We start from the raw sequence: 27,027 nt of genomic DNA on the forward strand, positions 1-27,027 counted from the left end.
GGGATGGATTATTGTGACAAAAGAAATCGCGATTTACGATATTATCGCGATAATCAAAATCCATTATCCTGGGGCAGAACATTTGCCAAAAAATAGCAGATCTACAAGCTTGTAGATCGGCTATTTTTTGGCAAATACATTTGATAGAGAGTGAAAAAAGGACTGTATCAAGTATATATAAGTACATTTTACCAATTATAGAGGGTTTAAGTGGTACCGGATATGCAGCTCGGCAAATAAAAGGTGAATTGATCCCAGTGCATGACGAAGGACGATATCACGATGAATTGAATCTCCACGATACGATTATCGTGAGTGTTTTTTATCACGATATACGATGATATCGCTTATTGTCCCATCCCTATTGGAAACGCGACAGTACAGGGCAGCGCTCTGTGGATTAGTTTATAGACTGCAGATTATTGAGTGGTGCAGGCAGGGTCTGTCTGATGTATTGAATCAGAGTCAAATTTATTGTCACATCACACGATTACGGGTGTAAAAGAGTGTCTCACTTATTATTATATATTTGTGTATGTTGTATTACAATTACAACATTGGTTAGAATATAGTAATTAGAAAGGTGCAATTCTGGGAAATTGCAAGTGTGGTTGCACTGACGCGAGTCACGACTCACAAGGAATCCACTGGGAACTGAATTCCGTCTTACTACTTATATTATAACGACTCCATGTCTGGTCGTAATTGACCGGGTTGTCACACACATGTATTATCAAGTTGCGAAACCAGGCGATCCAGATGCAGAGAAAAATGTCACGTACGTGTGTGTGTGTGTGTGTGTGTGTGTGTGTGTGTGTGTGTGTGTGTGTGTGTGTGTGTGTGTGTGTGTGTGTGTGTGTGTGTGTGTGTGTGTGTGTGTGTGTGTGTGTGTGTGTGTGTGTGTGTGTGTGCGTGCGTGCGTGCGTGCGTGCTTGCTTGCTTGCGTGTGTGTGTAACTGTCGGAGCAGAGTTGGAGTCAAAGGAACACACAGCTGTTATATTTTGGCAATTGACATTCTAAACTGTAAATATTCTGAGTCAATGTGTGTTATCTATTACCCTATTATAATCATAACAGGAAAAAAAGAAACAGATCACGAGATCAGTGTGCACAAGTGATAGGCTATTATGCAATATGGACAATTGAATGACACACACCTCATAATACACAATGTTATTAGTTAGTGTGGTTGCCCCTGCCTAGACTAGTTGTTGAATATTGTTTTAAATTTAGACTAAGGGCTGTCACGATTATGACATTTTACATGACGATTAATTGTCATTTCTGTTTGGCTTTTAGGCTTTGAAGTTGCACATGGTAGATATGACACATAACCTAAATATACAAAGAAATTACTGACATATTTGACAACTTTATACTTAAACATTGATAGTGGAAATAGCCGACCTACAAGCTCACAACGCGTCGCATCTCGTTGTGAGCTTGTAGATCGGCTATTTACACTATTTTTTTTACTTAAAAAAATATATATGAACATTTTTCAACATGGAAACGATTATGACGATTATGAAAAATAATCACGATTATGTCAAATAATTGCGATTAGACGATAATATGTAATAATTGTGACAGCCCTATTTAGACTTTCATTTTATAATGGAACTCAACAGGGCTCGTTAAGATATGACATTATTCTTTTGATATGAAAGTTACAGTGAACGCATGTGTCTACTATGAATCATATGAATCACTGGCAAGATTAAAGTCCACTACCAGCATATAGACGGCTTCCCTCTGCTCTGCTCTGAAGACTAAGAGCATTCCTCTCCGTTTCCGACTGGCGAAAAAAAGCCCGCTGCATTTTCCCTCACACTTCCCCTAAGTGGAGATAACATCTGGGATAAGAAGGTTGTGTGTGCGTGTGTGTGTGTGTGTGTGCGAGTGAGACTGTGTGTGTGTGTGTGTGTGTGTGTGTGTGTGTGTGTTCCTCAAAGCCTCTTGGGTCTAGCTCTGCTGTGAGTGTGTTGATCAGCCCTGGGGAGGGAGGTGTGGGAGATAAGCCTGTGACAGCTGCCAAACACCTCTCTCTGTGTGTGTGTGTGTGTGTGTGTGTGTGTGTGTGTATGTGTGTGTGTGTGTGTGTGTGTGTGTGTGTGTGTGTGTGTGTGTGTGTGTGTGTGTGTGTGTGTGTGTGTGTGTGTGTGTGTGTGTGTGTGTGTGTGTGTGTGTGTGTGTGTGTGTGTGTGCGTGTGTGTGTGTGCGTGCGTGTGAGTCCCCCCCTAAGTCCTGTTCAGACGAAGTGTCTTGGAATCCCACCCACCTGTCAGCTCCGGTCCCGTATGGCAGGTGTGAGATGGTTCGTACGTGATTCAGATGTCTGACAAACGCTGAACAACGCGTCCATTTTACCGCTCCGATCTCACTGTAATAACTCTACAGGCAGACCTATTGATGGAGCGATGAACGACGTGCTGGCCGCTCTCTCATTTCAAGCTGTAATCCATGCATGAAAACATTATAACCATTCTGTATGGAGAGTATGTTAATACAATCTATTACACGGCTTGGTTGAATGCTTGATTCTGATTGGTCACTCGCTGAAATCAGTGGTGTGTTATTTCTGGATAACAGACCGCTCCGCTATAACAGACCGAAGCCTAATCAACGGCTCAGAGCACCTGCTGCAATGTGTGAATTTTGTCCAACATAATAGCCATGTAAACAAACACACAGTGTCATTTACAACTAAACGTTGCTCTCAAGAATGTTTAAAATAAATATTTGAAGTGAGAAATAGATGATGCAGTAACAGAAAACGGATTCAATTTAACACTTCCTTGTTTTCCGCTATCGTGTTGGTGGTTATCAGCCTGTCTGGATTTTTATTTCTCGATAATGGCCGCTGTGCCAGACGTTATCCCTTACATAGAGAGGTAACTAACACAACTGCGGTGACTCCGGTGAGGGGATCTCCCTGCTTTTCCATTAACACATACGTGTAGATAGATCCTGTAGTCAGGTAGGGATATAGGACCAATACTACATTCCAATACAAGGGAAATATGTCACCAGCACTCCGTTATAGATCATCAGTAGAGCGTTTGGACGTGAAAGTTATCTATAACACAACCAGAGGTTCAGGGGCATGGGCAAATATCACACGCTCACACCCACACACACACAGGCGTGCCTTCACACATACGCGCGCATGCACACACAGTTCCTGTTGAAGGTCAAATTTAAAGACAACATTTTTTGACTGCAGTCAACATGAAACCTGAGAAACTCAATATTGAGCCATGGGATTTGGTATTAAACTGTAGAACTCTAGCTGTGATGATGATAAGTCATAAATGCAGCAGGTTGCAGCAGTCACTCAGATGTTGTGTGAGAGAGCGGAAGAGAGTTTTCCTGTCTGACGTCGCTGGGGTTCAGAGGTTAAATTCATAAGCAGGTGGTGGGGGGGGGGGGGGGGGGGGGGGGGTGCAGGAAAGCGTGAACCGGATCCTTTTGTTTTAGTGGCTCCATTACTCTCAAGCTGGACCCAGGCTGAGTCAGATCACAACATCTGTTTTAATACAGTCGCTCTCAACCCCTTTTCTTTTATTTCACGGACCCCCAGTTTTGTATTAAATTAGACCTCGGACTCCCATAACTCTTTAGAGTTACAGATCTGTAAGGGTCCATTTGGTTCCTAACTATCAATAATTTAGCTGGGATGCCCCTGGAACCCTCTCAAGGACCGCTGGGGGTCCCCGGACCCAACTTTGAGAACCACTGTTTAATAAGAAATCTCAGAAGACCAAACTGTGGTGACATTACAGTAAAGCAGTTTAGTGTTCTCAGCCTAGCTGATCTCCCTGCAGCTGCACAGCACAAAACTGTAATAATGTAACTCCAATGTCCATTTTTACAGTTACCTGTACATTAACTTTCGATTTTGTTGTGATGCTGTTGGTTTCTTCACTGCAGTCAATTTGTAAACTAAACCACTTCCAGATATTGGGAAAAGGTGAATTGTGATTTATACCTCTGGTTATTTATTTCTCCACTTTCCATTTTCCTACTTTGGGCATGTCATTAATGATTAAAAAGTTCAGAAAAGACAATAATTAATTCTCAATTTTCTATATTGTGAGCTTGTAGATTGACTCGATTTTCGCAGTTTGAAGAAAATGCAACTCTTCCTATAAAATCATGTTCATGTTTTTTTCTGAATTGCAAAACATAAATGTTGTGATCTTTGAGCCTTTGGCTTTTATCACCTAAAAGAATAAATTGTAATCTCCAACTGCCTGATTTTCTGTTTCTCTTTTCTGTCTCCAGCCTGCCACTGTAACCTTCATGCCCGTCGCTGTCGTTTCAATATGGAGCTATACAAGCTGTCGGGACGGAGAAGCGGTGGCGTGTGCCTCAATTGTCGCCACAACACAGCTGGGCGCCACTGTCACTACTGCAAAGAGGGCTACTACAGAGACATGACCAAGGCCATCTCACACAGGAGGGCCTGCAAAGGTAACAGGGGTTGAGGGTTACAGCAACGCAGGTTACAACAACTTGGCTGGGCGCCATTGTCACTACTGTCAGAGAGGGCTACTACAGAAACATGACCATCTGCACAGGTGTTGAGAGAGGGCCTGCAAAGGTTGAGTGTTACAACAGAGATAAAGCGCCGATCCATCTCACACAAGAGAGCCTGCAATGGTAACAAGGTTAAAAAGTGTTTGCCGTGGCGCGGATTTCGCAAATTAATTTCGTCTTACCATTTGAATTATTATGTATTCACTAATAAATTAATGGCCATATGGAGATCTCGTCTGCATGCGTGTCCCGATGAAGCCGGTCCATTTCACATATGGCCCAAGTGTGTGCAACCAAACTGTGGGAGGAATAACACAGCAAAAAAGGTTTACTTAGGAGATGATGGAAGATGGAATAAAGTCGGACAAGCACCCCAGTGTCCAATCTACCCCATATTTGATCAACACAGAGCCAAATGCAATTTGGCTTTACCCGTAATGTAATTTTCATTGTTTTGACCAAATGGTAATGGTCTTGTGACAATGACCGTTGAACAGGATTTTGATTGTCCATATTGTTTGTCTTCAAAAAGTTGTGGAGGCCTAAATCGCAAAATCGAAATCTTTAGATTTTTTGGGGCTTTTATGCCTTTATTTGATAGGACAGTAGACTGGCAGGAAATGGGGGGAGAGATGGGGAGTGACATGCGGCAAAGGTCGTCCGGATCGGGAATCGAACCGGCGACGCCGCCAGGCATCAATACCTATGTGACAATGCCTATGTGGTATGCCCCTAGACCAGTAGGCCCGGGGGCGCCCTAGTACTTTCACTTCTAACCCTAGGGGGCGGAACAAACACTGTCTGCCGTACAATTGTGTCTGCACCCTACGACTGACAGAGCCTCAGGTAGGCACTTTTCTAGTTTAGTTGACGGTTGTGCATTGATTAGCTTGATGCACAACAGGTGTGTAGTCACACCTAGCTCTGTGTCCAATTAGTTTGACTCAGGCCACGTGTGACTGCTTAAATCATCCATCACCCACCCTGTATGTCTATTCAAAGCATAAATTACTTTTCCTAAGATGTGTTTTGAGCTGTGAAAGCGTGAAAATCCTTTGAATCCTCTCCAAGACTTTGACCCTGGATTTCTTATAATTTAAGTCGACTGAAACACCTATTTCAATAAACTGTAATTCTAAAACGGTTGTCAATCTACCCCAAGTAATACCACATTTCTAAGTGCTTATCCTGTGCTTCCATACTAAAATGCTCTAAAATAAATAATTATTTACTCCATTCTGTTACACTTGATATTTGACATTTAGACTTTAAACTTTCACATGTGAATTTGTAATCTGGTCATTCGTAATTTGTAATCTGGTCAGACATACAGTACATCAACTCATTATTTGGTCTTCAAAATGTTTATGTTTGACTCTGCAGAGTAAACGACCTTATTATCACGTCGCCATAGATTCACTTTTAGAGGCAATGATTGTATATGCACACGCATCATGACCTACCGGTACCTCAGTGTTCTCAACCTTTTCAGGCTGCGCCCCCCAAAATAATCATATTTTAACTGGGGACCCCACCCTGATGAGCACTATAAGAGTTGAGGCATTACATTTTGTATAACACGGTTCTATTGTGAAAATATATTCTCACAATTTCTGCCTCTAATATTTCACTATTTGGCCAATGTTTCATTTGTCATTTTAGAGGTATTAAAAAGTCCTTAAATTGTCACTTTAGAAATGTGCAGATACCCTCCCATACACTTTATGTTGGTTTGTTTACTGTTGAGTTGCACATTAAGTTAATCATCTGGGGACCCCCCAAAATAATTTGGAGACCCACCTGGGGGTCCCGACCCACAGGTTGAGAAACACTGACCTACCTCACACAGACTGGAATTTGAAAAGATTCTTTGAGAGGTGAGGAGAAAATCGTGTGTATGTGCATGCGTGTGTACGTGCTCTACGAGCCAGCCGTGATGAGAAACAAAAAACAACAGCCCTCCATTTGCCATAGCGAAACCGTTTGCATGCCACTTGGTTGTTGCGTAACCTGAATGCGCTCGGAGACAGGATACAGGGGGTTGGTTGTCCCGCCCCCTGATCCGGTCTGGGACTTCCGTTTCCGGGTTATACGGGTTGCCCAGACTCTAGAGCAAAAAAAGAAAAATGGCGGATCGGCGATCATATATATATTTCTTTATAGCGATTACAGCATATTTATAGCTTGTCATACTCGTCATAGGCACAACGGACGCATTTATATAGCTTGTCATACTTGTCATAGGCAATAACAAAAGAACAGAAAGTTTTGGACATACAAGGTTTCCAGCCGCCAGCGACGATAACAAACAGGACAGAGCTGTGAGCTGATCCACCCAAGAACAGATGAGCTCATCATCTCCACGTTGCTGTTCAAACCTGCAGCACACAGGAACCAATGCATGTGCACGCACGCGCACACACACACACACACACACACACACACACACACACACACACACACACACACACACACACACACAGACACAGGCGTGCACACTCTGTGAGCACATAAGTCAGGTTTGAGACCAAGCTGTCCGGGATTAGAGACTGGAGGAGACAAAAGCAGATCTCCGTCTGTCTCTCTGTACCTCTGAGGCACCGAGCAAACAAACTCCCGTCACTCATTTTCTCTCAACACACACGCGCGTGCACGTACACGCGCGCGCACACACACACACACACAGACACGCACACGCTTATGCGCACACCCACACATTAAATACTGAGGGCTTCCAACGTAAAAAAGACCGTAAAAAGTCTTATTTGGGATGTTCCTTTTAGGCAGGGTGTTTAACTGTACTTGTACTGTACTACATTTCAATTGTATTGACTATACTTGTACTGTTCTCCATTTTTGTCTAATAAAATAATCAATCAATCAAAAACACACACACACACACACACACACACACACACACACACACACACACACACACACACACACACACACACACGTAATGATTACAATAACGTTTAGAATTACATTTCTTTTTTTTTTAAGGCAGTAGTTGCAGATGATTGCTGCCTTAGATCTCTTACAATATTTTCTTTTTATTATATTGTATTAGCTTGACTTGCCAGTGTATTGTTACGAGGGTTTCCCTGGAAAAAGATGAGCGCAGCCAACAGCGGAAGCCTGTCCTGTCCTAGAATGCAGTTCCAGAGGGGATTTCAAACTGGCCCAAAATCTCAGATGTTACACACATGCATGCACACGCACGCACGCACGCACGCACGCACGCACGCACGCACGCACGCACGCACGCACGCACGCACGCACGCACGCACGCACACACACACACACACACACACACTCAATATTAAACTTCGTGGTGCGGTGTAAGATACGTTTAGTATCTGGTAACACAACTCTCAAAGACAAAAGTCTTCGAAATTGTGCTTCCGCAGAAGAACAATATTACATGTCGGGTACAATTGTGTATTTGCAGCCAGATCTCTTTCTGCACCACGGTGACAAATGAGGGACTATGTGCAGATGCCATACTGTGGTCTCTGGCCGTGTCCACAGCTGCTCCCATTGGTCCATGGCAGGACCCCGGAATACTCTATCCTCCAATGCCCTCATCCTTGGTGTACCACTACCATTTAGCTAGTGACAGGAACTGCAATACGATATTACATTTCCTACTGCGTGCCACACGAAACAGACCCCTCTCTTAATGCACCCTTATTATTTCCCTGCTCACAGAATAAGCATGCAGCCTTAAGGGCAATATGTTTCAATATACAAACGCTTCCTTCAAACTTTTCTTTTTCCGTCCGTTTCTTACGTCAGATAGTGCTGAGTCGCAGTGTGGTGCTGAGAACTCAAGTTTGATAGATCTCATGCACTTTCCCCAAAGAGAGACTAATGGCTCGTAGCGGCATTGTTGCGCTGTTCTGTGCCAGCCCAAACATTTTCATAGGCTATATTTGAGGAGAAGTTGGGTTCAGGAGTGGGGAGGGAGGGGGTACAGCTCAGGGCAGGTTAGTGTTACAACCATTCTCCTCTTTCCTAATGATCTAACCACATCCATAGATCTCCTCAGCAACCTGAAGACTTCCAGCCCCTCGCCTGCCCATCCCTCCATCGAGCCCGGCTCGGTGCTTTGGGATCGAACCTAAACAGACCAATGGCTGCTCTCTCCTCGGGTGACAGGGCGAGGGCTACGTGACATCAGTTAGGGCTCGCTGTATTTATTGTTCAACTCAGCCAACCATCCCGCTCTGAGCTGTTTTTGGACAGGAAATATAGTGCCGCGCCAGCGCGGCCAAGAGGAAGTCTGCTTTCATTCTCCAATCTTCGAGACCTCCTCCCTCCCCCCAACAACACCCCCCACATCAACAAAATGTCCACTTGCTTCCACTTGCAAAAGTAGGCCTGGGCGGAAAAACTGGCACTTCCATACTGTAGCTGTAGCCTTAAGCTGGGGCGTCAACAAGGGGGGGGGGGGGAGTGGGACTGAGTTACTAGGGCCGAAGGTGGTGGGGCCTGGAATTATTTTATACTTTAGCGATTGAAAAATAGCAGATATACTGTACAAGCTCACAGCGTGGCACTGAGTGCCGCGCTGCGAGCTTTTAGATCTGATATTTTTGAAAAGACGTGAAAATGTGTGCAAATCTTTGAATATAGCCTATGTATTCTTTATGCTAACATTTGTCTGAAATCTTGCTTCTGGGGGGTCCATGGAACTAAATATTTTGAGATGGGGGTCCGTGGCCAAATACACATTTTGGGAGTCCTTCACATGAAAATGTGTGAGCACCACTGACATAGAAATATTTTCACGACTTTTCAAAAATAGCAGATCTACAAGCTTGCAGCCGCGCTGTGAGCTTGTATATCTGCTATTTTTCAATAGTTAAAGTATACCCCGGGCCCAGAATTTGGTGCGACACCCTTGGGTGCTGCCCCTGTGTGTGTCCAGTGGCAGTGTGGAATGCCCAGATTAACGACTTCGCCCCTCATCAAACACAGCGTAAACATGGGGTACTGGCCCTAACGGTTTGTTCTATAGTCCCCCCCCCCCCTGTCCACTTGGCAGTAGAATACCTTAAGGCCTGGAGTGGTGAAACTGGCACACACGTCCATGGCACCGCCAGCCCCACAATATATTAGCAGCCCTGCCCCACACCCACCCGCAGCAACCACTGGGAAATCAATTAATGTTGCCAGTTTGCTCCCGGTGTAGTAGACACAAAGCTATAGACCATATTCACACGGCTGCTATCTTGCCATTAAGTTAATGAAATGGCACCCAGTTTGCCACCCTGTTTTTTCCGCCTGGTGAATATGGTCTATGGGGGAAGGGGTCATGGTTAGCGAGCGTGATCACTTCGATAGGTAGCTTGACTTTGACTTTTGAGTCTCAACAACTTCCCAATCTTGATTATGAATATGACGTTTTTTTTACCAGTTGTATTTGTTATTTTTCATTTTCGCCACATATTAGTTGTTGCCAATTCCCCCCACAACGCGAGGCGTTGTGGAGGGAGGGGCGCAGCGTGAGGCGTTGTGAGCTTGTAGATCTGCTATTTTTGTCTAAAGTTCTCAGAATATTGATACTAGGGTTCAAGTGGTTAATATAAAAAAGGAGAAAAAAAATGTTCTATCACTCAAAGATTTGGAGGACCCCCTGTAGTAACTCTGAGGACCCCCTAGGGGTCCTGGACCCCCTGTTGAAGACCCTTAGTGTAGACAACAAGTTGCCAGCCACTTCAAGGGTGTGACGTTTGTTGAAGAAACGCATTATTCCTCCCGATTCTATTTGAACAGGGACCTGTAGGAGCCGCTATTGTAATGACAGAGAATGGCCTCCCCTGCCGGCTTTCCACCCATGATCACGGCCATTAATGTGTTTGCTAGAGCGAGCCTGGCCAAGCCAGAGGCACCATTGAGGAATCAAACCCCAGGAACATTACCCCTGCGCCCCTCGGACACCCCTGAATATGACATCTTTGTCTAATTACATTGACAGCCCATTAACTTTTCGTTCCAGATTCCTAAAATCACAGTACAATACTTCACAGGGAGGGACAGAAAGTGACTTAATGTCATTGGATTTTATGTTCTTGATTTTATTGTTATGGTCCCACCCCGTATTAGAAAGTCATTTGTCAAGGCTCTAGTTCCACGATACCCAGAGAATAAACAAGTCAGGCGAAGCACACAGTGCATTTGAGCATATGTTCTTCTGTTTGTGTATGCTAGTATCGTAGATACAGATACAGACACATTACTGGACAAGCACATGGACCTTAGTTTACAGTATGCATGTCCACTGAGTGATACACGTACTGTAGCAGTCAAAACAACATCCTGGTGAGAGACGGTTGAATTGATTAAAAACATGACATCATTGTTTACGTTTTAATTTTGAGCTGACTTACTGAATGATGAATTTATAGCACTTGTGGCTTTCAGATTCTTTGCATTTCCATTCTCAGTGGGGCTCGGCATCTCTGGGGATGGCAAAGCCCAAAACAGCCATTTCACAGTGTAGATTTTACAAATAAACTCGATGAAACTTTATCGCGCTGCAAATTGGGGAGAAACGAAATAACAACGATTGCAAGTTCTTGTGTAAAAATGTGTTATTCCATTTAACCACTTTCAACCTGCCGTCCCTATTTTAGGCATGTCATTGTGGTTGAACATGAAAAAAAAGAAAAATATATATAGCAGATCTACCATCTCGCAACATATGTCGCCTCGTGATGCGAAGTGAGTTTGTAGAACAGCTATTTTGTCTTCTAATATTCGTGACGCTTCTTGAATTAAAACTAACAGCGTGGCCAACTCTGGCCTCGCTTTTGGACCACTTCAAGCAATGTTCAAATGACTCCTCCTGTACATGAAACACATGCAGGCCTAATGGCCAGGCTGGGCTTCCACTTCAAACACTGGCTTTATGGTAAACGTTTGGCAGAGCACACGCACAGGGCGAAATTCTCACATTTTAACGCGCAATCCTCCCGACTAACAGCTTCGTCAGACTTTGAAGTGCCTTCCACTCGCCCATTAATGGGGAACATTATGCGGCTTGTATTTGTGAGGGGGCTCTTTGCCAAAAAGCTTTACGTTGGAAACTCAAAGTGAAGAGCACACAGCCTGTCTATGCCGGATCACAACGGGATAGGAGAACACAAAGACTGCCCACAGAGGCTCAAGGCACACACACACACACACACACACACACACACACACACACACACACACACACACACACACACACAACCACAGGTTTGGGTTCGAAACATACACACACAATACAGATGCCGTGCGGTGAGATTGAAATTCTATACCTAATCAAGTTATTTACTTGTACAGTACAGTATGCGTGCCTTCCAGCCTGGGCCTTAACCTAAGTATCCTATGGTCGTTATGGGTGGAGGGAAGCAGTGTAATTTGTTTGAGGTTTTTAATGTTGGTGTGAGGCCCAGTTCTCCATCTGCGGAGGTCTGGAAGAGAGAGCGCTCCTAACGTGAGCAATTTCTCACTAGTTCTTATAGCGCTTAGATTACTTTTTCTCTCATTTCATGGAACGAGTGGAGTCAGCGGAGGCCATGCCAAAACCTAGGAATATGAAAGTGGATATTTGTTTTGCAACAGTGACGGTCTCGTAAACCGCTCGTGTTTTAGGACTAATGCAGCTGTAAAGCAAATATATTTCAAATCACAAGTTGTTTACCTGGTTCAGATTGATGATGCTCCCTCCCTACCTCTCTCTCTCTCTCTCTCTCTCTAGCATGTGATTGCCATCCAGTGGGTGCTGCTGGGAAGACCTGCAACCAGACGACAGGACAGTGCCCTTGCAAGGACGGAGTGACGGGCATCACCTGTAACCGCTGTGCCAAGGGCTACCAGCAGAGCCGCTCGCCCATCGCCCCCTGCATCAGTAAGACCTGTGTCTGTTTAATCCTCTGTACGGAACAGCCTGACATAAAACCATGCTGATCTATTTTATGCTTTAACTATCAAAAAAATAGCAGATCTACAAGCCCACAGCGCGGCACTCTGTAGATCTGCTATTTTTGAAAAATTGCGAAAATGTGTGCAATTCTTAAGACAATCTTTGACCCGATTCTATAAATGTCTTCAAAATCGAGGTTTTTGAAAAATGCATGTTTCTATGTCAGTGGTTCTCAAACTTTTTCATGTCAAGGACACCCAAAATGATGGCCACGTTCCCCCATCTCAAAATATTTTGTTCCAGGAACCCCCAGAAGAAAATATTTGGTTACAGATGTTCACTTTTAAAAATATATATTCAAAGATTTGCACATTTTTTACGATTTTTCAAAAATAGCAGATTTACAAGCTTGCAGCGCGGCACTCGGTGCTAGGCTGTGTGTGAGCTTGTAGCTGCTATTTTTCAATAGCTAAAGTATAAAATAATTCTAGGTCTTAATGGGCTAATCTACGCTGACCCATGATTATTACCACATAGGTGTGGTCTGCATTTTAATTCACTGGCGCTTAGGCGATGAAAACAAAAACGTGTTCTTCGTGAAACACGTTTTGACGGAAACCAAGGCTCTCTGGATGTTGTAGACGCCAGGCTGTGACTGAGGTCACCATGTTATCTGCATACAGTGGCACATCCCCAGACCACACACTCATCCTGGTCAGCCCACCCATACAGCGGTCTAGCCAAAGCCTACAGTCCAACCACAGAAACCCTGGCTCCACCAATGGCGGGGATTTCTGATCGCTATCCTACTAGGGATGGGACGATATGAACATTTCATATCACCATTGTTGTGACCAAAGACGATTTACGATATTATCGCCATAATCAAAATATCCCCAACATCCATTATGCTGGGGCGGAACATTTGCCAAAAAATAGCCGATCTACATGCTCACAACACGTCGTAACGAGATTTGGTTGAGTGAAAAAAAAAGACTGTATCAAGTACGTATATTATAAGTATGTTTATAAAGGGATTGTAGATCAGCTATTGTAGATCAGCAATTTTTTGGCAAAGACATTTGATAGAGAGTGAAAAAAGACTGTATCAAGTACGTATATTAGTAGTACCTTTAGTAGTACCTTTAAATAGTACTTTTTACCAATTATAGAGGGTTTAAATGGTACCGTGTAGCTCGGCAAATAAAAGGTGAATTGATCCCAGTTCATGATGGAGGACGATATCACGATAAATGAAATCTCCACGAGTGTTTTTATCACGATAAACGATAACATCGCTTATCGTCCCATCCCTATATCCTACAAAACAATCCCAGACAGAACATGCTTGTTATGCATGAATTCACGATGGCTCACACGAAATTTGACATAAGATTTTTTATTATCCTTGTTATTTTGGAGGGTTATTTGGCTTTTGAACCCAGAGCTTGGATAAACAGACCATTACAGCTAGCCTAACATGGCCCTTTGTGCCGTCAACACTGCTAACAGTCCATCTCCCTATAAATCCTCAGGGCCAGTCCAATAGAACGATGGCTGATATGTTTATTGGCTATATCTCCAGCTTGCAGAATCCAGCCCCTTGGCAATAATAATCACCAAAGCCACATCGAAAGAGAGAGCGCTAGCTCGTCGCTGTTAGAGCTAGCACCGCCAAACAAATAGCTGGCTGGCATGACATGATAAGATAAAACTGATGCCTGGTCGGACATTTAGTAGACATTTACAATGGTCCAGTATGTTACAGTATTTCAATTGGCCTGACGTTTTCCGATAAAGTTGTGTGTGGAAATTGGACGAGGCCTCTGTGGAACAAGAATCACGGTGATATGCTTGGCCAGTGTCCACAGCGATAAATTAAACCTGTGAACCTGCTCGAATAGGATTTCTTTAATTTAGCTGGGAAAGGTAACAAATGTAGTGTAAAAAAGTTAGAGGAAATGGGGGTTTTAAAGTTCGAGTAGGACGTATTTGGTTTCTCGTATACTGCCGAGATAATGTGTTTTAGTTTTAATAGCTTGATATAAAAAAAGGTTTTTGTGATTGCCAACTCCAATTTGAAACGACGCCGGCGGCCTTGGATTACTGCACCTTTACAGTGCAACATACGGCTACTTCAGCACATAATGAATGTTTGTATCTCTATCCTCTATCTGTCAAAATCAGCTGTCATTAACAAGACAAATCCATTAAAATAGTTTCACAGTTGTTCCAAGGGTTAGTCATGCCCAAAGGAGAATAACCAGGAAATTGAGCTCCACATATGAGGCATATATTTATCCATGTATACTGGGACTGAGTTACAAGGGCCTAAGGTGGAAGAGCCTTAATTATGTTATACTTTATACAGCACGGCACCGAGTGCTGTGCTGTGAGCTTGTAGATTCTTGAAGTCGTGAAAATGTGTGCAAATCTTTGAATGTATGTATTTTTGTAACTCAAATTTTGCTTCTGGGGGTCCCTGGAACCAAATATTTTGAGATGGGGGTCCGTGACCAAATACATATCATTTTGGGGGTCCTTCACATGAAAAAGTGTGAGCACCACTGACATAGAAACATAGGTTTTTCAAAAAAGGATTTGAAATAAAAAAAATAGCAGATCTACAATCTCACAGTGTGAGCTTGTATATCTGCTATTTTTCAATAGTTAAAGCACAAAATGTGAGTGAATCCCTGTACCCAGGGCCCAGAATTTGGTGCGACATCCCTGTGTACATATGATGATCATAGAAGTCCCCCTTATTCTGCTTGTGCAGCAGTACTACAGTACAGTATGTTAAATGTCTATTTTAATCTCTTTCTCACAGAGATCCCAGTTGCGTCTCCCACAGCAACGTACACCAGCTCTGAGGAGCCTTCAGGTGAGAACCACAGCACTTCTAATTTATGTTTTGCCGACACAGTGTAAAAAAATACTTTATTCCTTTTGAGCGACATGTTGCACCACACTGTTGCCAAAGCGTAACTCATGCGGTTGATTCGCACATTTGCGAAAGACTATTACTGTACAATATACCTATGTCTACCTTACTCACGTGCATTCAATCATATCTCTCTGGCATGTGCGTGTTTTTTTCCCATTACCGTAATTCTCCAGGCCCCCATTCATAGCTCCACTAAAGTAAACACACGTCAGTAAGTGTTGCTGTTGATGTAAACTCCAGATATTTGGTCAGTGCTCCCGCTAGCCTCGCTGCCTGTATTCCCAGCCCGCCCCTCATTCTCCCCAGGGCATCAACCCTAATCTGATTACACGCTTCATTTGCACCAGTTTGTTTTTCAATCAAGGCTGGCTGCACTGGGACTGGAGACCGGCCCTCGCTCACTTATTTACACCCCATTGTTCACGCACACCGACTCAGGGTTTCAAGTCAGGCTGCTGATTATAGATGACACGCTGTCGTAATATTTACCTGCAGCTCTCGTATACTTTCTGTCACTGCACATAGCCGGTGGAGTTGAGTACTCTGTGATGTGCTTAATGTGACAAATTGAGCTCTAAATCTGGTGCCTTGGCCTGTTTGTTTTGGGTTCAGTTTCACATTCAGTTTGAATTACTGCGCAGGTTCGCTAAAACACAAGCAATGTCACTTTTGATCATTAGCACCCTCTGTAACTGACAAAGTGGCGCCACTGATTTCATTGAGCTCCATTGAAAGTCCTGGTCCCAGCTTTCAGGAAGCGGCCTGTGCTGCGAGGAGTTTGGATTCCTGTCATGAGCCTCTGTACACACACAGAGAGACAACCCTCCAAATTAGGAACAGTGTGGTCCCCAGGGACCCTGCAGAGTGACGGTGGCCCTGTTGGAGAGGCCTCACAAAGGGGACGTTTGTCCTCACAGCGGGAGGTTGGCCCTTAATGAGAGCGATGGGTGTGATGGCCCAGCGTTGGGATTGTGCTGCGGGGCTAATGGGCAACGCCAGCTATCAAAGGGAGGTATGATGAAGGCCCCCAGGGGCCAGCGGGAAACAAAGAGGGCCCCCGCCCTCGCCACTTCATTTACATGGAAATCAGGCGTGGTCGATATGGACTCGTCAAATTCATTTACTTTGGGATTTCCCCCTTTTTTTTTCATTTCTCCCGCCACCCTGAAAGCTGCCGGGCGTTTCTCTAGAAATGTTTTCTACATATACATGCAGCACACCCCATCCCACCATCCCCCCCACCACCCCGCCCCAACCCGCCTGCTTTCCGCTGGGGGAGGAGAGGGGCGTTTTTTTCCTCCTCCGTCGTTACCCAGGCAACCTCATTCACACGGAGTACAATGAGAAAGAAAAGGGAAGACTGGACAGAGGGCTGGAAGAAATAATGAAGTTTGTCCATATTCAGGCAAGCTGAAAGGTCCCCCCCTCTCCCGAATGCCTGCTCCTTTCCCCTCTGACCGCCCAACCCAACTTTCCCACCCCCCCCCACCCCCCAGAATAGAGGCTTATTGCTTGGGGTTGGAGGGGGGGGCAACACAGGAGATGATCTGGTTCCAATTTGTGTCAGTCAGTTGAAAGTGGAGGGAACAAACAATTTCAATTTTCAATTTGGCCTCTGGTATCACTACGTAGCATTCAATTCGTCCTCTGGTATCACTACGTAGCATTCCGTCATTACAGAAGGCGCCTGGCGCACTGACAAGTTGACATCAGCGGCCATCGCCAGAGCCTTCTGAGGACACCCTAGGCCTAGGGGTCCCGGACCCCTAGGCCTCTCAGCCTGTGACTCTGTCTGTACACTGCTCGGCTCTTGAATCTTCTCCGAGGCCACAGCCTGTTGTGGCTGCGAGTGGCGCTTGAAGCATATTCACTTTCACGCCTTTCACACCTTTAGGTTTCGCTGTCAAAGAGGGCTGAGCAACTTTTTCTTTTACTAAGCCACTAGCTAATTTCCCCCCGTGACCTTCCTTTGTGCTGGAGTGACCCTCCCAGCCCTCAGAGCTGACACAATGCATGCCAGCACTTTGACGGAGCAGCGGACCTGAGTGGACAAGTGGGGAGTCCGCTGACAAGAACCAGAAAGATCTATGCAAGCCTTTTAATCTGTTCCACAGTGGCAGTAGTGAGGGGAGGGGGGAACGTCAAAGGCATTGGGCGGGGGTGGGAGGACAGGACACACGGGACCACATGTAGAAGCAGGTTGATTATTTGGAGACTTGATTTGGTGTTATGTGATTCCATAAATACATATACGTTGAAAATTGAAGCGTCCACGTTTGTTTATGCAGGACAAGGGAGTCGTCCCGCCCAGCTGTAGTCAGCTGTCAGTCAGCTCTGTTCTCATTCTCATATCTGCTGGTCATTATGTCACATGACTGCCATAATCCAATCAAAGCTCTCAATCAGTAGGGAAGGCTTCTTTAAATACGGCTTGCTTTCTCTACCTATGCTTCAAAGTAACTAGTAACTAAAAATTTCAACTAATTGTAGTGGAGTAAAAGTATAATATTTGGATCCGAGATGTATTGGAGTAGAAGTAAAAGTATTGGAAGTGGGAAATACTCAAGTAAAGTACAAATACCTCAAAATTGTACTTAAGTACTAGTAAATGTACTTAGTTACTATACACCACTGCCTGTGATACATATCAAATGTCATCCTACTTCTGTCTCTCTCTCTCACCCTCACTCCTCAGACTGTGAGTCTCACTGCAAGGCGTCCAAAGGAAAGATGAAGATCACCATGAAGAAGTACTGCAAGAAGGACTATGGTGAGTGACACGCAGGAATGTCTTGAGGCCAGACGTCGGCCCGTGGCCCGAGGGGTCAGATGTCTTTATTCATCAGATTCGATCCGCACCAGTAGTCCTCCTCTCTGTGTTTCTGGGCCAGTGCTGCGATGGCTTACTAACACTCCCATGGATTAAAGCCACCGCATCAAAGGGGGAAGTGGTGTCGGGGGTTGAGCTCGGTGGGACGCCGCTGGATGACTGGCTGACTGACTGACGGCGTATAGTCAGTGTCAGGCGCACAAGCAGGGCTGGTTCCTGGGAAATCAAACATGATGGAATCTGAGCAAATTCAATATTTTCTGAAGGTCATGTTCAGAACCGGCGAGAGGAATTATTGATCCTGGGCCAGTGCTTTTCAAAGTCAAACCACACCTCTGCAGATGTTGTCTAGCTAATATTGTACTGTTATATGTCATACAATCCCCAGAACGGGCCCACGTCCTGTAAAGGTGCATTGGTTCTTAACTTCTTATTACAATTTTATGATTGAATATATTTGCTGTGTTTATGGCATGACATTGATAAATGCAAATACACATGTACACATTCCTAAATTGACTCCCTTTAGATTTAATTTGATATACCGGTATTACATTTGAAGTGGTTATAGCTTACATTGACTTCCTGTAGTTGTAATTAACTACATGTACTGTAGCCTCAGTAGCCTTATATATTTTTAGAATATCAGTACTTTGCCATTTCCCAATATATATTCTACAGTGTAGAATATATATTGGGAACCCTAACCCATGTGACACCATAAAAAATACTGTAACCTCTTTCAATCCGGTGTCCCTATTGTGGGCATGTCATAGCTGAAAATGTTACTATATTACATTTTCTTCTGTGATGGACAAGCATCATCGTGACGTGTTGTGAGCTTGTAGATTCGCAATTTATTTCCTATGAATGCAGGTGTGCGTTTAGATTGTGCCCATTGGTGTGCAACAAAAGTTAGAAAAACAGTGATATAGCTGATCCTTATGAGAGAAAAGCTTCCACCCTGGGACGGCCCAAGGCCATCCCCTAACTATTGGTTCAGACAGAGCCCTGGGTGGCAGAGTGCTGAATCCATGTATTTCTGAGGGACTCTTTGGGTTGCTTGCCAGTCGCCACCTTGAGGGGATAAAGAGTGTATGTGATACACATTTATGTTAAATGCGTTTGTGCGGTGTGTGTGTGTGTGTGTATGTGTGTGTGTGTATGTGTGTGTGTGTGTGTGTGTGTGTGTGTGTGTGTGTGTGTGTGTGTGTGTGTGTGTGTGTGTGTGTGCGTGCAAGCGTGTGCGTGCGTGCGTGCGTGCGTGCGTGCGTGCGTGCGTGCGTGCGCGTGCAGTAAGCCCTATGTCCATTGTCCATAATGTATGTGATTGCATGTATGACAGTACAGTGCTACAGTATCCTAATTCTTTTAAAGTAGTCAAAGACATTTACTTTTCTTATGCAGTCGCGTCACGGGTCGCGGGAACATACGTATACACGTATACACTAGATACTCATCTAGTGACGTCACACGCACGCGTATCAGATATTGAATCACCAATGCAACACTGGTCTGGGCCCGCGGGGGTTTGTTACGCCGCTGATTTGTGCACTATGCTGAACTGTGTGCTGATGCTATATCTGCAGGCGTTCTGTACCGGTACGTTGTAAATATCAACATAGTGAACATACAACAACAGTCCAGGTGCACAAGCCTAAATAGTCCAAATAACCTTTTGTTAACTGTATAGCCTTCCCTTGTCTGTGAACCCATGCTGTGCAGTGGTTCTGTGTGTTGTCGTTGATTTTAATTCATCCTGTGCTGGACATTCAGTGAAAATAAAAGATCTACAAGCTCACAATGCTGATTTTCAGAAGAGATTTGGTGCAGAGGGGAAAAGGAGGGGACCAAGTATAGACCCCTGGGGGTCTACTGGGGTCACTGTGCACCTCTTCACCCATCCTGCAGTCCCTCGTCTTTGTCTCAGTGCTGTCAGTCTTAATCTGGTGTCAATGGCTGGTCCACAGTGACAGGATGGCAGACCTGCAAAGACAATGTATTATTTAAGGCTCCCCAGCCTCTAAAAGGACTAGTACTACTGTAAGCCTCCATTCCAGTCCCTTCAGAACCCTCTCTTATGTCTCCCCTCAAAGCACCACCCCACCATATGGCCCCTTTGGTCTCACTGCGTTCACAATAACCTTATACTGTATATATAAATATTAGGAGGAGTCGACTGCACACTCTCCATTAAGACCGGGGGTGAAAAGCAGGTTGATAGACGTGCGCGCCACGCCAAGTCCACCTGAGGCAGTTGGCAAAGCTCTCAGGCATTTCTACAGCTAATCCCAACTTGAAAACAGCAGCCAAAACACACAGCAATCACATTATATTGTCAATGAATCCACAGGAGCAGCTGACAGCCATCTAATACTGTATAACGCAGCGTCAGGTAGAAGGATATATCGTGTTACGAAATTAGAGCCCGACCGTTGCCAGGTCTTTGGGTTCAATTTACTGATGTTTTGACTGAGTGTTCTAATCGATTTAGAAAACGTAGATTTGGTTAAAGTTATAATTATGTGAAAAGAACATTTAACTTGACAAGCAAACAAGTAAATATAAAATGCATATAGAGTGAAATGTATTATATTTAACCATGTATGGGCCATCTTATATATACATTCCTTTAAGAGCCGCATCCCACTTCCAAGCCCATTCACGCCCACTTCACGTCGACTTCAACTCATAGCTAGATCAGATGTAGCTAGATCAGATGTATGTCGGTAGAACTCTAATACCGCCCATAACCCTATGCCGTCCGCTCATTCGCTAAGCACGAGAGAGAGGAGGCAACAGGGGAGGGGGGGCGGGCAAGCGAGAGAGAGAGAGAAGTGGAGCTGAGCGGAGCAGTGTATCGAATTACAACAGGGAGGTTGGCTAGGACTGATCACGTGGCACACGGAGTTCTTAACCGGAAGTGCGTCCGGCGGTCAAATATGTCCGGCGGTCACAATAGTTCCGCCATAATAGTTCCGCCACAATAGTTCCCCCCCAAAAAACTTTTATTTTTTTTATTTTTTTTTATTTTATTTTTTTTTACTTTTTTTTTTACTTTTTTTTTTTTTATTTTATTTTTTTTTAAACTTTTTTTTTTTTTCAAACAACTTTTTTTTTTGAAAAAAAAAAGTTTTTTAGTAAAGAAGCGGGCGTGGACTCTAGATGTGAGCGGCTCGCGAACCTCTAGTATAAAACAAAACAACAACCACCAAATAACCGATCTACATTGTATCTTGAATAGTGAATAGGGTGAATAGTTGGGACGCATCGGCAACATAATTAATCAAATTGACGATATTGTCGCCTAAAAAGGAAAATAATGACGGCCAGGCCGATACATGGGTCGGGCTCTAGGCCTAATGGCACCATAACACTTGAAACATTTTTATTTTCTCTGGAACACAATATATTTCCGGGTTTCTCTCAGTCCTGTTTTTAAATCCCACTTCCCTCACAAATTCAATAGGTATTACATACTGTACAGTACACTGTACAACTTGAAGCGAAAAGGAAATTTGATGTTGGGGTGATGGATGGATTAGACCATTATCCCCCTTGTTCTGGATCCAAAGCAGAAACCGCAACACTGGAACAGCATCATACCTGTGGCCCCCAAGACGAGGAGGAGGAGGGATGGTGGGGGTTGAGGGGGGGACATAAGACAGAGGCCAGGGACATGCTGGGCCCCTGATTCAGCCCGGGAAAAAGAGTTGGAGAGGCCCTCATTGCACGCTATAGAGAGAGATCTCTCTCTATAGCGCTGCTGCTACTCAAAGATTTGCCATGACAGGTGACAAGCCAGTGGGCCATTTACATGAGTTATATTTTGTTGTTGTCAGGTGGAAACCTTGTGTCCAAAACCGTTTGTTTTGTATTTATCATTTTAAAATTGATTTAAACTAGTGAAAACAGCTGATCTACCGCGAGGCGTTGTGTGCTTGTAGATCTGCTGTTTTCACTACTTTTGTGCGACAGCCTTGTATGATGAAGTAGAAAAAATGTACAAATTTGAAACTTGGAGACACAAGGTTCAAGGTTTCTGCCCGTCAGTGACGATTTACTTTGTTGGCCGCCCAGCCCCCAAAATGGAACGAAGGCTGACATTTTATTTTATTTTTTTTCCTAATGGCCGGCCTGGACCGGCCGGGAATGAATCGGCCGTTCGGGAGTTGTCCCGCTTTTCCCAATGGCCAGCACGTCCCTGACAGAGGCGGTAGCGGCATGAAGGATTGTGCGGTGCCCGTAGGGCTCACACGCATCGGGCCGCTGTCGGAGATATACGGTTTCGTTGCGCTGTCCTGCTGTGCAGCCCCACATTTACCCACGCGGCGAATGATCCCCCTCCCCTGTTCAGATTTTCCACATCATCAATCACAGCAATATAATGGTAGATCTGCTATCAGCAGATCCGCGTCTGTAAAGCCCACAGAACAAATCTCCACAGACGCAGGATTGGCGGGGGGGAAAGGGGGGGGGGGGGGGGTAGCTCTTCTTCCTTTGACTTGAGAAGAATACAGTATGTTCTCTGATTTCAGCCAAGTCTTCCAGACTATATCCCCATAAAACAAAGACAATAAGAGTGTTTCTTATACTCCGGGCTTCAGACACGACCCAACATTCGTCTTAGTTAACCACTTAGGCCCTGTTTTTCAAAAATGTTCCAAGATTTTCCTTTTTTTTCCCTTCTTCTTCAAAATAGCCAATCTACACAACATGTCGCAATGTAATTATATAAATCGAAGATTTATATGACATATATAATGACTATAATGCCGGGGGTAAAGTGGTTAGAGTACAACTGCAGTGTATTGTTGCCTGTTGGCCTCTTTTTACTTTTGCATTCAAGCCAATTTCCTTATTGCTGACCAACATATCAATTAATATTTTGATTGACGCTTATGTAATTGTAGCGCACCCAATAGCTATAATGAGGGTCATAAGGTTTCATCCTATGATGATAGACATCCAGTCCCACAAATGTCGTTTCCCATTCACCTGCATCACTTCTCATTTGAAAAATCGTCATCAGTGATACATAGCGTTCTGCAAACAGCGTCCCGACTTCGTTTCATTTTTGCTTCCTCCATTGATTTCTGAGGAGTCAATAATAATTCAATACATTTGGTTAACATCACCGGGGAGCCAAGCATCAGCTCGTCGTTTCCAACGTTTTTCCGTCGGTTTCAATCTTAATCACCGCAGACAGGACCGGCCCTGCGTCTATAAATCAGTCAGACATGGCTTCATGAAAAGCAGGCGGTCCCCGGTGGGGTTCTGCTTTCCTCTGAACTTCATCGAAAAAGTCTGGAAGCGGATGATTGTGCCATAAATATGCGGAGGTTGAATGGCAGACATCTCTGCTTCAAGGATGCATTCCTCTCCCCTCTCTGTCTAATTCATTTCTCAGGCCTGTCGCGGGGGTCCTTTGTGGTGCTTCTCTCTGTTCTTTCGGGGGCCATAACCCCCCACCCCCCCATACACACACACACACACACACACACACACACACACACACACACACACACACACACACACACACATACACACACACACACACACACACACACACACACACACACACACACACACACACACACTCCCCCCAAAGTGTGAGTGGCGGTGTGGGCCCCTGGGGGTCGCGGGAAGGGGCCCTCTGTTTAAACACAGTTGTGCACTCTGCCCGGGCGCGAAGCATTCCGCGGGGCACAAACAGGTGGTAAATTAAGCAGACGCTGACGGATTGCCACCCCGGAGGAGGAGAAAAAAATATGTCGTGTTTATTCGCTCTTTGTTTTTCATCGCCACCGTAGCTACGGAGACAGAGGACACAAAGGGATTATATTCTCCCCCCCTGACACCCTTCTGCACGCACACACACACACACACACATATTGTCGTTGTCGGGCAGAAACCTCGTATCTCCAAGTCTCCAATTTGATTGTTTTTTCGCAAAGTAAAGCCCTGCTTCATCATACAAGGCCGTCGCACAGAAGTAGCGAAAACAGCCGATCTACAAGCACACAACGCCTCGCGGTGCGAGGCGTTGTGTGCTTGTAGATCGGCTGTTTTCACTAGTTTAAATCATGTTTTAAATGATCATTTCAAAAACGAACGGTTTTGGACATACAAGGTTTCCACCCGACAACGACGATATACCTGTGCGCACACACACACACACACACACACACACACACACACACACACACACACACACACACACACACACACTCACACACACACACATATACACACGTGCACATACTCCCTCCCTTCTCCGTGCTGCCGGGGGGATAATGAATCAAAGGGAACGCATGTTTGCTGACGTTCATGGGATGGCACTCAATGGCAGGGCCTCCCAGCCTCGTTGCCCCTGGCCACCCCGGACGCCCCTCTGCGCTCCCCCCCCCCCCCCCCCCCCCCCCGGCGTAACAGGTCCCCCAGATCCTTCACTCTGGTGATAACCAAAAGGGACAGGGGAGCCCTCGGCGTCGTAATTAACCAAACTCTAATTTGATTAGCCCTGGCTTGTTGACGGCGTCCAGGTCAAGCCCCAGCACACTGCCCAGAGAAGACAAGCCCAGTGGGTGGCAGGGCCCCTGGCCTGCAGGGGGCCTCTTCTTCATTGAAGAATTACCCCCCCCCACTCCCTTCTACCCCGCTTCCTTGTAGCGCTTCTTCACAGCAATTTAACTCTAGCAGGCTTAGAAAAAAAAGGTAATGATATTAAAATATCGTCGTTGTCGGGTGGAAATGTCCAAAACCGTTCGTTTTGTATTTATCATTTTAAAAATGGTTTAGAATAGTAAAAATAGCAGCTCTACTAGCACACAACGCATCGCGAGGCGTTGTGTGCTTGTAGATCTGCTATTTTCACTCGTTTTCTGGGACAGTCTTATATGGTGAAGCAGGGATTTACTTTACGAAAAAACGTACAATTTTGAAACTTGGCGATACGAGGTTTCAGTGACGATATAGTAATAATATTAAAGAGGAAAAAATAAATGAATGCTCAGGATTTTTCAGTGTTGCTTTCCATCCATACATACACCCATTCCTTGTACCCCATCACCCACCCTCTCTCTCTCTCTCTCTCTCTCTCTCTCTCTCTCTCTCTCTCTCCCTCTCTCTCATCCCCTCTCTCTCTCTGTTGATCTCTCTATTGTTCCACTCTTGACAACCTGGTCAGACATTCAGCAGTGCTAATGTCCATGTTTTATCGGAGAATATCACAATTCAGCTCTTTGCCCCTGATTAGCTCAAATACGGGAGTGGTGTGTGCTTAAATTGTGAGCTTACTTACTGTAAGATATATACAGTATATAGAGAGGCACAGACAGACAGTGCTTTGTTGCTGTCTGTAATAGTGTTAGAATATAGAATATCGATTTATCAAAAATTATCGGTTTTGAATATAGTATAGATTTTCAATATGACTTTTCCATAGTATCGATAATATCGATACTCAGTTTACCTCTCTTGTTAGTTTACAATACGTTACTTTTATGTGTATCCTTCCTACTTTGGCTTATTCCTAGTTCCATCGTATCGAAGTTAGAAATCCAGTATCGTGAAAAGCCTAGTCTGTAATAGTGAGCCTCCATCGAGTTCAGTGGTACACATATTTTCTTCAGCATAAAATTAACACAAAATGTTGTGTAGCGCATGGAAAGAGAGAGAGAGAGCGAGAGACCCTGAGATATACTGTAGAGAAGGGACCTTTACGTATACGCGTCTCTCCAGCCGGGATTCTCACGCTGAACACTTGAATGTGGGCTCTGGGAGGGAGTTGAACCCGGACGGCTGGCTCGCGAGGGTCGGAAACACATCTCGATTCTTCTTCTAGAACCTTCTCTGTGTGCTGGGAAGACAAATAGTTCCCCCCTCCTCACCGTCCTCTCCTCCTCCTCCTCCGCCCCACACACACCCTTTATGTGTCGGGATGAAGGAGTGGGCTGCACGGCCCAGAGACACATTGTTAATGAATGGCAGGACTGTGAGAGGACTCGCTCTCCCCGGCCCGACAACCTTCCCTCCTTTCTTCTGGAAATTGTGTGCAATTTGCTCACACCAGGCACGTGCACACACGGACATCAAAGGGGGCTCGAGCCCCCTGCCCTTTTATCCGTCTGTAAAAAAGTGCCCTCTCCAGACCATTAGCCTTATTCACCTGGCGGCCATGTTTGAAATTTGCATTGAAACCGGGTGGCAACTGGGGTGGCATTGCATTAACTTTAAGGGCAAGATGGCCGCCGTGTGAATATGGTCAATGAATGCAGTTTGCACTATGGTGAAAGACATGCAAATGCCCCTCTTTCCATGCCATACCTGAAGGCAGCATTCAAGAGAATTGCCTTGACCAAACTCTCCTGAACTTCAATGCAGCATCTCATGTTGAAAGAATTGCCCTCTCTGTGTAGAAATCCACGCCATTTTATACCACATCGCCAGTATTCACTTGATTATGTTTAGTTCAGTGTGGTATCAAGTACCGAAAATAGCCGAACTCCAAGCTCACAACGCGTCGCTCTGCGACGCATTGTGAGCTTGGAGGTCAGCTATTTTCGACATTTTCACCGAAAGCTCTTTTAGAAAATTTCTGCCCCTGCTTCTCTAACATTCTCTGCACGTCCCTGCTCCCCAGCCCAACAACCTTCCTTTCTTCTGGAAATTGTGTGCAATTTGCTCACACCAGGACCCCCCACCCCCCCCCCCCCCCCCGCCCCAACACACACACACACACACCCTCCACCCCTGTTCTCTTTGAGCATTCCAGGCCGTAATAAGGA

General features: G+C 45.0%; 2 protein-coding genes across 3 annotated transcripts in view; both read left to right on the plus strand.

Moving 5' to 3' along the window:
* The window catches only part of hook2 (hook microtubule-tethering protein 2), a 305,258-nt gene that overhangs the window by 248,344 nt on the left and 29,887 nt on the right, over positions 1-27,027 (plus strand). The window lies entirely within an intron of this gene.
* Positions 1-27,027, plus strand: part of ntn1b (netrin 1b) — a 69,292-nt gene that overhangs the window by 36,836 nt on the left and 5,429 nt on the right. For both annotated transcript variants that reach the window (XM_080725111.1, XM_080725112.1), the window contains exons 3-6: positions 4,289-4,477; positions 12,297-12,446; positions 15,292-15,345; positions 18,104-18,178. In XM_080725111.1, coding sequence (XP_080581237.1) covers positions 4,289-4,477; positions 12,297-12,446; positions 15,292-15,345; positions 18,104-18,178 — 468 coding nt within the window. The remainder of the gene's footprint in view (positions 1-4,288; positions 4,478-12,296; positions 12,447-15,291; positions 15,346-18,103; positions 18,179-27,027) is intronic.

Source organism: Nannobrachium achirus, assembly GCF_963921795.1.
Source record: "Nannobrachium achirus genome assembly, chromosome: 4".
In the NCBI taxonomy this organism is placed as follows: Eukaryota; Metazoa; Chordata; class Actinopteri; order Myctophiformes; family Myctophidae; genus Nannobrachium; species Nannobrachium achirus.